The 12,968-nt window shown below is 36.4% G+C and overlaps 2 protein-coding genes across 2 annotated transcripts in view; one reads left to right on the top strand and one right to left on the bottom strand.

Annotated features, from left to right (window-relative positions):
- Nucleotides 1-6,855, top strand: part of dnah3 (dynein axonemal heavy chain 3) — a 51,562-nt gene extending 44,707 nt beyond the window's left edge. Inside the window, 6 exon segments of the mRNA XM_056451232.1 lie at nt 97-254; nt 2,683-2,850; nt 2,927-3,069; nt 4,078-4,282; nt 4,650-4,787; nt 6,391-6,855. Coding sequence (XP_056307207.1) covers nt 97-254; nt 2,683-2,850; nt 2,927-3,069; nt 4,078-4,282; nt 4,650-4,787; nt 6,391-6,744 — 1,166 coding nt within the window. The 3' untranslated portion in view covers nt 6,745-6,855.
- Nucleotides 6,856-6,861: 6 nt separating this feature from the next.
- Nucleotides 6,862-12,942, bottom strand: lyrm1 (LYR motif containing 1). The gene is made up of 5 exons (XM_056450204.1): nt 12,835-12,942; nt 9,682-9,840; nt 9,537-9,597; nt 9,385-9,416; nt 6,862-7,238 (listed from the first exon to the last, which is right to left on the bottom strand). Exons 2-5 carry the CDS (start codon nt 9,829-9,831, stop codon nt 7,125-7,127), a joined length of 357 nt encoding a protein of 118 aa, XP_056306179.1. The 5' UTR covers nt 9,832-9,840; nt 12,835-12,942; the 3' UTR covers nt 6,862-7,124.
- Nucleotides 12,943-12,968: the final 26 nt, after the last annotated feature.

Below are 12,968 nucleotides of genomic sequence, written 5' to 3'. Positions count from 1 at the left end.
ACAATCCTATTATTTTTTTCTAATGCAAACACATCTCTACAGTATTTAATGAAATACAGTGTGATTGTTGAGTTGACTCATGTGTGTTTCCTGTAGGAGAGTGTAATTATGGTGGGAGGGTGACTGACGATAAGGACCGGAGACTACTGATGTCTCTCCTCTCCATCTTCTACAGCTGGCAGCTCATTCAGCAGGACCAGTATCGTGTGTGTGAGGGAGATCTGTATTATGTGCCTTCACATGCTCCTTACCAGGTGCACACAAACACTAAGTCCTCTTGTTTATAAATTCAAATAAGAAGAAAAGAACTTGCCACATCATGCATCAGAAATGAAAAAGTCTGCTGTCATTTACTATTAATAGTATTCTGTGAGCTGTGAGTGTGATGAAGTTGTTTAGCACAGTGTTTTAGAAGCTCTTTTTCAAACAGTAAGTAAAACAGCCAGTGACTAGAAACTGCACCAAAAGGACAAAAAAGGTATCATAAAAGCAGTTTGATGCTGTTGTACCTAGTTTTCTGAAGTGTGCTGGATGCCTTCAATTAATACCCTAATTTAATGAAGAAACCAGGATCCTCTTTTCATTATATGTCTGAGTTAGAGTTTTGTTTAGCATCATCTATTGTAACGTCTTTCAGGGAATAATTAGATTCATACCTTACCACAAGGTATCTCGATGAGTTCTGCAAATGAAGCCGATGTCCACTCCAGGAAGAAAAGTATAAAATTAAATATATATACACTTTTATTAATAAATTAAATCCAGTGAAAAATAAAAATAAAACAAATACAAGAACAAAACAAAATCCTTTACTTTATTCTCCATTGAAAATAAAGACCCTACAACTTACAGTATACAGCAATGTAAGCGCACTGCTGGTCTGTCTTTCCCAGCCTTTTATACAGTATTCAAGCCTTTGAATACATGTGTGTCTTTAATTCATTCATTCATTCATTTTCTTTTCGGCTTAGTGTCTTTATTATTTAGGGGTCGCCACAGTGGAATGAACCGCCAACTTATCCAGCATATTTTTAAACAGTGGATGCCCTTCCAGCCACAACACAACACTGGCAAATACCCATACATTGCATTTTTACATCTTGCATTCACACACATTCATTACAGCACATTTAGCTTACTCAATGCACCTATAGCGCATGTGATTGGACTCTGGAGAAACCGGAGCACCCGGAGGAAAACCACACAATGTGGGGAGAACATGCAAACTCCACACAGAAATGTCAACTGACCCAGACGGACCTCGAATCAGGGACCTTCTTGCTGTGAGGCGATCGTGCTATGCCTTTAATGATATAAGTTATTACTGCTGATATACTTGGGGGTATCTATATCAAGACAGCTAGTAGTATATCTCTAAAAATGTTCATCAACATTTGGGCAGTTCGTCAGGGTTGTCCTCCAAAGCCATATTTTTTAGCTGCAAAGAATATCTTCCTTTGAAGATAACGTTCCCAAGCCTCTTCCAGTTTGCGATTGTAACAATCTGGACCATATCCTCCTTTAGTGCCAGCACATAACTGACCCACTTCATTACGTCGTCCTTGACCTCTTTGAACTCTCTGTGTCTCTTATGTTTGGTCTCATCGCGAATAGCTGTTTTTACAAGCATAGGAATATCCAAATATCTCAATGAAGTTTTGTGTCTTTTAATGTCATTAAACCAACCAGACACTGCAGAAGTCATATTATATTTTGTATTAACGTGTTACACTTTCACTATTTTAAAATATAAAATCCTCTGTGTATACGTACATATGTTTGTTTATACATTTGCATTTATTTTATTTTGCATTGATGAATTAATCTGTGGGCGACACGGTGGCGCAGTGGGTTCATTCCGCCGTGACGACCCCAGATTAATAAAGGGACTAAGCCGTAAAGAAAATTAATGGATGAATTTATTCATCTGTGTCTGACGCGGTGGCACAGTGGGTAGTGCTGTCGCCTCACAGCAATAAGGGCTCTGGTTCGAGCCTCGGCTGGGTCAGTTGGCATTTCTGTGTGGAGTTTGCATGTTCTCCCCGTATTGGCGTGGGTTTCCTCCGGGTGCTCCGGTTTCTCCCACAAGTCCAAACACATGCACTATAGGTGAATTGGGTAGGCTAAATTGTCTGTAGTGTATGTGTGTGAATAAGTGTGTATGGGTGTTTCCCAGTGATGGGTTGCAGCTGGAAGGGCATCCCATGCGTAAAACATATGCTGGATAAGTTGACGGTTCATTCCGCTGTGGCGAGCCCGGATTAACAAAGGGGCTAAGCCGAAAAGAAAATGAATGAATGAATTAATCTGTTTTTGCATTTATGTATTTTTTTTTTGCATTCATATATTTATGCATGTATCTATTTATATATATTTTTTTTGCAAAATAGACACACATACACACACATACACACACAGACACACATATATATAGTTAACATTTGTCAACATGTCAGATTTCAAAGTCTCAAAGTTGTGATGAAAAACTATTCTCTCAATTTTCAATCTTTTTTTCCTTCATTCATTTTTGCATTTTCCATTCATGCATGCATTTATGGTATTAATGAATCCCTGAATTAGATATATTGCTGCATTATTATACACAAAACTATTCATCAAATTAATAAAAGAAAATCTCCGATGTATCTTTAAAATCTCATCCATGATTGCGTTGATATGTAGAGTTATGTGGACTACATCCGCAACCTGCCCATCAGTGCTGAACCTGAGGTCTTCGGCCTGCACAGCAATGCTAATATCACCAAAGACAACCAGGAGACCAACCAGCTGTTAGACGGAGTGCTGCTAACTCTACCAAGACAAACCAGCGGCGGAGCCAAATCACCACAGGTGAGAGGATTCAGATCAGGAGTTGGTAGTTTTCTGTACCTGCTCTTTCTGACAGCAAGATTGTCTGTGTTCACAGGAAGTAGTGGATGAGCTGGCAGAGGGAATGCTTGCCAAACTCCCCTGTGATTTTGACATAGAGATGGTGACCAATAAATACCCCCTTTTATATGAGGAGTCAATGAACACCGTCCTACGACAGGAGCTCATTCGATTCAACAGGTATTAAGACATATTCTTGAACATATTCCTATTAGGGCTGCATGATAATGGAAAAATATGTAATATTTTTGAGTATTGTGATAACAAGATCTCTTACGATATAACATTTTCTGAGAAAAGGCTATTTTTATTAGCTATATGTAGCTATATGAGGCCAGCTAGCGAAGTGCTATGCAGGTAAACCTCATTCCTCTGACCTCTAAAGGAGCTCTACCGACAGACGCTAGCCTTCTTGTTAGAGCAACTGACAGCCATACAAAGGATTGCCGGTTCGATCTCAGCTCAGACTGGGTTGGCTGCAGTAGGACTGGTGGTTTATATATGCTTTTAAATCGTTTATATACTAAATAATATTAAAATAAACAGGTAAAATATATTTTTCAGATCAAATTAATTATATTTCAAACAAAAAAACATTATTTAAAACACCATGAGTGAAAACCTCAGCAGATATTCTGACTCTGATTGGCTGTTTTCCTTTTCCTTTCTCGTCTCGGCTCCTGCCAATCGATTTTATTTTTTGCTCTGGGCAGGGGCGCTGCTGACCGTCACGGGCCCTATGACAACATTCTGACAGAAAGGGCGGGGTTTCAATACGGAAAGCGTAAACGGTAAACGAAAGTGAAAAACGCGAGCGGGCTTGGGAGTTGGATGGACTGGTGGGCCCCAAAAGAGCATGGGCCCTTAGAAATGTACTAACCCCTCCAGACCCCAGACCCCCACCACCCAGCGGTGCACCTTACTCTGGGTTCGCCTTTGAGCAGCTTCAGCCAATAGCAGAACAGCAACTACAATGAACGAAGAGCTAAAGATAGCAATGCCTAATAAAGTAAAATCTGGTCAAATTTAGATAAAAACCAATGCATAAAATAAATGTATCACACGTCTGCAATATCACAAATGTAGTAAGATATATTTTGCACCCCTGACTCTTATAGCTTAAAAATTTGAGCATTCTCATTGGTTTGATTCTCAAGAAATGCCTGAATTTGATGTATATATTTACAGGCTGTCAAAAGTGGTGCGTAGCAGCTTGCTAAACACCCAGAAGGCACTTCGGGGACAGGTTGTGATGTCATCTGAGCTGGAAAACGTCTTCAACAGTCTTCTTGTTGGTAAAGTGCCCGCCATGTGGGCTGCAAAGTCCTACCCTTCCCTCAAACCCCTCGGCAGCTACGTGTCCGACTTCCTGGCCAGACTGCAGTTTCTACAGGTGAGCGATCATCAGCACCTGAAGACAAATGCACTAAACAGAAGCTCAGAGGCTTCAGTGTTTGTTACCGACTGGTGCATCTAATCTAAGAGTTATTTCAGTAGCATTATGACGTTTACAATTGGGGAAATGAACACAGTAAAAATGGTTTATTCTGCAATTAATGTCATTAATAATATGGCAGAAAATGCGTTTTTAAACATGCAGAGCATCACAATTTTGTCTTTTAGCGTGTATTAGGGGTTGTGAGGACACCATGGCATATAATTTGTTGTTGACTAACCAGGACAGCATTGCTATTTGGCTTTTTTGAATTTTAGTGGCTTGTAATTTTTCATCCATCTCCTCGTGTGTTTGTTGGTTTTAGGACTGGATTGATAACGGCCCTCCATCTGTGTTCTGGGTATCAGCATTTTATTTCACTCAGTCCTTCCTTACTGGTGTGTCGCAGAATTTCGCTCGCAAATACACCATTCCCATTGACTACATCGGCTTCGAGTTTGAGGTTTGTGTCAGTCTGGAGTATATATGTATATATACATGTATATATATAAAATCTATGCTTGATTAAAATGTTTTTTTTCCTAAAGTAAACATTATTGAAGCTATTACACTTATACTATCATTCAAAAGTTTCATATTTATGTTATGTACAGTAATAGTAATGATGCCAACCATCAAGGACAATACACAAATGCACTTCATCAAACATTTACACATAGACATGACGTAAATACTATACAGATATATACAATAGATATTGCATAAGGACCCTGAGGATGCGTCAATAGCGCTGCCACATTTGTACAGTGCTCTCAGGACAAATGTCATTCAACCGCACTACTCAAGACTAAAGCCAATGTGAAGATGCTGGACTTTAGCGCTGTGTACGGGTGTAGTAACGAGCAAACAAAGAAAACAGCACAAAGGCAAAACATTTCATGGGTAAGAATTTATTTTCACGATTTTGTGTGTCAAGAACTTATGTGCTCAACAAGTATTAATGATAATACAGTCACTTACTGCACTGACCATCAGGCAAAGTAGCACCAATTTGCACTAAATCCTAGGTTTATGCTAGTTTTGTTGAATAAAATAAGCAAACAATATAAATTAAATATGACAACAAGATGCTGCGGTACCAGAAACTTCTATTATTGTCAGCTAAGTGAACGAGTCGTTCATAATGGAGATTCATTCACAAACTAATCGCTCCCTCCGTTAGAATGAGAAGTGAAAACAGGAGAGAAGGTGTGTTTCAGGACATGGATTAGATCAAATATAACAGGGATGGAGAATAATACATTTCCATTCACACAAACACATGCTCTTTGTTTGTAATGCCCGTGCGCTCACTTATTCATCGATGTAGAAAAGTGTTATAAACTATTAATTTTTGTAATTTAAAAGATATTTGCACACTGACCACCGGGAAAACTCCAGATCATAATTATGTTTTATGTGTATATATCATAACTCCGAATGGCTAATCCTCCACTACATCTTGGTCCCACATTCATTTCAAAGGAGCGCTACCCTGTACCAAAATGGCAGCTCTATTGACGCATTCCTTCCAATAGACAACAATAGAGTAGGCAACATCTAATGTAAATATCTATGTATACTATATAACTGCAGGTTAACTATGATTATATAGAATAAATTATGTTAACTAATAACCTTAACTTTTCTGATTTTGATTGTATTGCAGTAATGTGCACCTTCTGTAAAGCTGCTTTGAAACAATAAAAGAATATAATAAAATAATAATATAATTTAATAAAATATATAATAATTATATATATATAATAAAAAATCACTATACAAAATAAACTTGTCTTAAATTGAATTTAATTAATAATTTGATAGAAAACCATCAGTTTTCTCTTTGACTTTATTTATTTTAATGCAATTTATTCCTGCGATTCTAGGCTGAATTTACAGCTTTAATACTCCAGTTTTCAATGTCACATGATCTTTCAAAAATGACTCCGTGATGATTTGCTGTTCTAGTAACATTTCTTAATATGAATTGTATTGAAAACAGTTGTGTTGTTTCATATTGTTTGTGGAAACTATAATGTTTTTTTTCAATGTGCATCTTTTAGGTGTGCAAACAGGAAACTCATATGGAGGAGAAGCCGGAGGACGGCGCTTATATCCGTGGGCTTTTCCTAGAAGGAGCTCACTGGGATCGAGAGCACATGGTTATCGGTGAGTCTGTTCCTAAAGTTCTCTTCGACTCGCTGCCCGTAATCTGGCTGAAGCCCGGAGAGAGCGCCACCTTCCTGCACCAAAACGTTTATGTGTGTCCGGTGTACAAGACCAGCGCCAGACGAGGGACTCTTTCCACCACCGGTCACTCCACAAATTATGTGCTGTCCATCGAGCTGCCCTCAGATCAGCCACAGAAGCACTGGGTAAACCGCGGCGTCGCCTGCCTGTGCCAACTAGACAACTGAACACATCCTCACACTACATTTATGTGTTAAACATGCCAAACTGAGAGAATACAAACCCTCAGCACTGATAGTTGTTAAGTTTAATATAACTGAACAGAATAATAAATCAAAAGCGGCTTTAAGTGGTTGGGTTTAATTCTTTTGCAATCTTAACATTTTAAGAGTGTAAACTTATAAGTGTAACCAAAGCTAGATACTAGATGCAAACATTTATACAATATGAATAAATACACCATTTACTTAGCTCATATTAACATTGATCACGCTTTACACTGGCAGTGTGCCTTGCACTGTTATTTGATAGACTTGATGTTCCCTGATGCTTTTGAATATGAGGTTACACATACTTTAAGATGAGTACAGTGAAGTGTGTGTGTGTGTCAGGTCTCATCTTGAGACTGTAGGTACAATGGTTTGGCTTGTTTCCTCAGTCTCTGCTGAGCGCGCAGTTTTCTGCCTTTCTGAGTGGCCAGACCCATCGGAGGAAGATACGTCTGTGAGAGAAAAGATGAGATATTTCACAGACTTTCATGAAAAACACCAAGAACATCATAAAAGTCCTATTTATTAAATCTACCTATACATAACTAAAGGCACTGAGCTGCTAAGCTCAATATGATAGGCTGATTAGATATTTGCATTAAAGGGATAGTTCACCCAAAATTGACAAGTCTGTCATTGTTTACTGACCTTTCACTTGTCACAAACATGTTTAAATTTTCTTTTTTTAACCCCCAAAAATGATATTTTGAAAACGATTTGACTTAGATAATATCTGTATTTCCTACTTTGGAGATCAGTGTGCTGTTGGGGATGTTTTTATCCACTCTGGGGGGATTTTAAGTCTTAATTTGGCCACAACTTTCTCTGTGTTTCAGCAAATGGAATGATTTTTGGTGACAAATCTTATTTTGGGGAAAATGCTTTGAAAATTTACAAAAACTCAATACACTCTGGGCAAATTGACTTCCCTTTCATTATGTTTGTGTCTGTTTTTGCCCCATTGACTTCCATTATAACCACATTTTTTGATTGCAAAGCCATGACAGCATATAATCATGCATTCTTGATTGTTGCTGGTTTTCCCTGGTGAGAAGGTGTACAATTTGTATTGTATTTTTACTCTTTTGCAGTTGCAGTGCAAAAAAGCCTAGTTTCTGGCTTTTATATGGAGTATAGTGTGTGTGTATGAGTGACCTATGCACGCTTACCTTAATTTGTCTAAAAAAATCTAAATAAGCAGCTCAGCTCTCAGAACATAGTAAAAATAGTACGTGTATTTATGCACAAACACTATAATCTGCTGTTTTACTCTACTGAACTACATATACTAGATGAATTAAGACTAAAAATAGATGGAAATCTCATTTATGATCAGGAAAGACTTGCAATTATTATTAATGATTATTTTATTAATTCTGTTGCAGAACTAGCTAAAAACTTTTCATCTACATGTACGACATGCAGTCCAATAAATTATAATAAACCAACTTTTAAAATGGATGATATATCTGAATCTGAGGTTTTAAACATTATAGACTCACTTAGAACTTCAAAAGCAAAAGATGCTTATGGATTAGATTTTGTGTTTTTAAAAACATACATATAAAGTATTTGATCAGAAGTCTATTAGGTATCATCATTGTAATATAATACAAAAACATTATTTATTGAGCTTTGATCATATGAAATATTTGGCTGATGCTTGTATGATTTTTAAACATTTTAAATAGATATGCTCCACCTCAATTATGCGAGTTTGTAACACACAAAAACAATAATGGTCAAGCAACACGATCTGTTACCAGAGGAGACTGTGCTGTGCAGTATAGGCGTACAACTTCTGCACAATCAGTCTTCTCAGTTAGAGCCAGTCATTTCTGGAACACACCTCCAATGGATTTAAGGGGTGTTATAAATTATTCAACATTTAAATACAAGTTAAAGAAATGGCTAAAAGCAAATCAAGTTTGTAATCATGTGTAATTCTTATTTCTAACATTTTAAGAAACTCTTATTACATGTTTTATCCCTCTGTCATATGTAACTTCACTGTTTTTGTATGTGTGATGATGTCTTTTTTGATTTTAGGTTGCCTTTTAAAATCTAGCAGGAGGCAACATGAAAATTGGCCCTGGTGGCTAACTCTGGCTTATTTACAGTTCTACTGTTTATTAATGAGCATTGTCCCTGTTAAATAAAATTAAATAAAAATAAATAAAATTAATTAAAAAAAATATAAAAGACATAAACTCTTTTGCACAGGCCTATCTAAAGGGTTAATGCTACCAAATGATGATATAGATTATATAGACATGATGATATAGACAGTATAAATGAAACATTTCACCTCTTTCCAAAAGGGAAAACCACCAACAATCAAGAATGTACAGGTATATTCTGTCAAGGCTTTGCGATCAAAATATTTAGCTATAATGGAAGTCAATAGGAAAAACAGCCACTAACATAACGAAAGGGTAGTCAATATGAAGAATACACAAGGGTTAAACAAATAAAACAAACCCATACAGATTTGGAAACACTTGAGGCTGATTAAGTGAGTAAATTTTCATTTTAGGGTGAACTATCTCTTTAACTAGCAGTATTATTCTACACAATGTCTTATACAGAGACACTTACTGGTCTGGGGTATGGGTTCCTATAATGCAGTCCTGGGATGATAAACAAACAAAAACTATACTGATTATCTTCCTATTTGATAACACCAAATCTGACATGTACTGCCAACTAAAACAAAACTGAAAAATGAACCGCTGATATGTGATACACACCAATTTCAATCCGAGCTTCACACTCTTCAATGCATCTCTGGATTGATTCCGGGTCTGTTATCTATAAAAGCGAGGAGAGATAAGAAAATATGTGATAGAAAAGAGATGTTTGACAGCTCACAGGATGATATGAAGTCAGTCACACCTGCTGGTTCTGTCTGAAAAGGCCTCGAGCTTCCTGCGTGATGTATTTCTTCTCAGTGTCAGTGTCCTTTGGTATTGAAGACTGAGCCTTCCAGCTGCGTGCAATGCGGAGAACCCGCCGATACAGAGACAGCACATCTGCACGAGACATCTGGATCCTCTGTGGACATCAGCACAATAAATAACGCTAATAAAAATACATACTAGAGGAACTAACACTGGTGTCATTTCACATTTGATCAGCAATAACTGTTCTTTGTGTTGTTTTTTAGCTCACTAGAATGTCAAGAGACTTCAGTGATTAAAAAAATCTATTTTCATAATTATTTTAATGAAAATACAAACTATTTTATTTAACCACTTCATAATAATTATTATCATTTCAACATGTATGTTAATTCATAATTACACAGAGCTTCAACTTAAAGGGACGGTTCAGGCAAAAAATGAAAATTCTGTTATTGTTTATTTATTATCTATCTGTTAATTAACATATTTATCTGTTGTTATTCTGCTGAACTATTAATGGTCACTTTTGATTTATTTTCACATTTTCTGTCTCACCCTAAAACTTGTATGCACTATTATGATCTGCACTACAGATTCACCTGATGATAAGAAAGTTAGCTGCTGTGTATATGAATTCATTCATTTTCTTTTTGGCTTAGTCCCTTTTTTCATCAGGGGTCGCCACAGCGGAATGAACCACCAACTTATCCAGCATATGTTTTACACAGCGGATGTCCTTCCAGCTGCAACCCATCACTTGGATAGACCCATACACTCATTCACACTCATACACTACGGCTAATTTAGCTAACACAATTCCCCTATAGCGCATGTGTTTGGACTGTGGGGGAAACTGGAGCACCAAGAGGAAACCCACACCAACATGGGGAGAACATGCAAACTCCACACAGAAACGCCAACAGACCCAGCTGGGGCTTGAACCAGCAACCTTCTTGCTGTGAGGCGACAGTGCAAACCACTGCGCCGCCCTATATATGAATATAGTTTCTATTATTTATAAATTTACTTATTGTTTAGGGTTATTCTTTCTGGAAACTTCCAAGCCAATGCTACGAAATTTCATTCTGTGTACACCAGCAGTACATTTGATTGACAATTAAGTTTGTCAAAGTCAAATTATTTATTCATCCTGAATTTGCTCCAAACCTGATTGAGTTTCTTGCTTCTGTTGAACACAAAGGAAGATATTCTGAAGAATGTTTGGAGAAAACACAGACATTGTCTTCCCTAGTATTTTCTTGTCTTTGGATGTCAATGAAGGCCGGGTTCCAACATTCTTCAAAATATCTTTGTGTTCCACAGAGAGTTAGTTAACACTTGAGAGTGAGAGAATGAGTAAATTTACCTTTTTAAGTGAACTATCCCTTTAACTCTAGTCAGACACCAAAGTTAAAATCAAGATCTATCTATCTATCTATCTATCTATCTATCTATCTATCTATCTATCTATCTATCTATCTATCTATCTATCTATCTATCTATCTATCTATCAACTGTTTTTATCTATCTATCTATCTATCTATCTATCTATCTATCTATCTATCAACTGTTTTTATCTATCTATCTATCTATCTATCTATCTATCTATCTATCTATCAACTGTTTTTATCTATCTATCTATCTATCTATCTATCTATCTATCTATCTATCTATCTATCTATCTGTCTATCTATCTATCATCTGTTTTTATCTATCTATCTATCTATCTATCTATCTATCTATCTATCAACTGTTTTTATCTATCTATCTATCTATCTATCTATAGAGAGAGAGAGTTAAAGGGATAGTATATATTCATTCATTCATTCATTTTCTTTTCGGCTTACTCCCTTTATTAATCTGGGGTCGCCACAGAGGAATGAACCGCCAACTTATCCAGCACATGTTTAACGCAGCGGATGCCCTTCCAGCTGCAACCCATCTCTGGGAAAATATATACAGTATATACATATAGGGATAAATATACATATATAATTCATTTTAACAAGAACGTGATAAGGTTTAGGTCCATTATCATATTGTAAAGGTCTGTAATTAAATGTATTTGCTCTGCAGATCAAAAATGCCATTTCCAGTTTGTCTTTATAAAGGTAGATTAATACTTCAAATTCTCAGGAAATGTTTTTATTTATTTATTTACATTGAAATTTTTTTTGTCAAGTCACTGGCCATTAGCAAGTGTGTCAGATTTAGGCATGGGCCAGTATAAGATTCTGGCGGTATGATAACCTTGGATATAAATATCACGGTATTGTGATTATTGCTCTAAAATATATTCTTTTTAAATGTCTTAAACTTTTTTCCCTTTTTAAACACAATATATTTTTATTTGGGAAACATTTATAATATTTTGGAGCAGTAAACATGTCAGGCTAAATAATTCAAATGAATTACTGACTTGTGCTGTCTTCATTTGTTTCAAAAACACTTTTGAACTTTTCTTTTACTCTTTAAAATGGCATCTTTGGATATGTTTTCTGCTGAAGATACTGTTTTCCTAAAAAACTAAACAAATAAAAAAAATCTTACTCATACCTTAGGAACGGTAGAGCAGAAAGTTGTGACGGTTTTAAAACCTTCACTCTTCCAAACCGCGGTATACCTTGAAAATTCTAATTTAATTACTACTTTACATCATCATGTTCAAATCATCATCATCCAGCATAAATTACACCACACAATCTGATTGAGGTAAAGTTGGTTTTATATTGGCACATTCTGATTTTCTCATTAATAATATCATTTCAGAAAAGTATTAGCAAATTCTAAATAGTGAAATCTTATTAGCAGCCAATGTGCTATCAAAGCACAACACTGATCACGGTTAATTGAATAGTGCTAATACTGTTTATCGTGTATATTGTAGATTTCAGACCAAATATTGAAAGTACCATGGAAAACAATATAGGGAACGTGTCACAAGTTATAACTGAACGAATGTGTGAATATAAATATAAGCAATAAAAGCAGGAGACAGGTTTAGCATGACCTCTATATGTTACTGATAGATACACTGAATAGCTGTCAATAAGCGATTTGCATTTATCGCATTATTCTCAAGCAAGCAGTATAATTAAACAGCCTTATGTTTTCTAACTCTACTCCCTGATGAAATGAACATTACCTATGTGCGTTTACATCAATACAGCTTATGTGAACATCTGCGCACTTCCGTACTCCGCCGTCCACGTGCTTGCAAATGATGACGTCCTCAAACTGCGGAGGTTTTTCGTTTCAAACGAGTCCGCGACGCTCCCA

This window comes from Danio aesculapii, chromosome 24 (assembly GCF_903798145.1).
Source record: "Danio aesculapii chromosome 24, fDanAes4.1, whole genome shotgun sequence".
NCBI lineage: Eukaryota > Metazoa > Chordata > Actinopteri > Cypriniformes > Danionidae > Danio > Danio aesculapii.
This window is presented reverse-complemented; position numbering and strand designations above follow the sequence as displayed.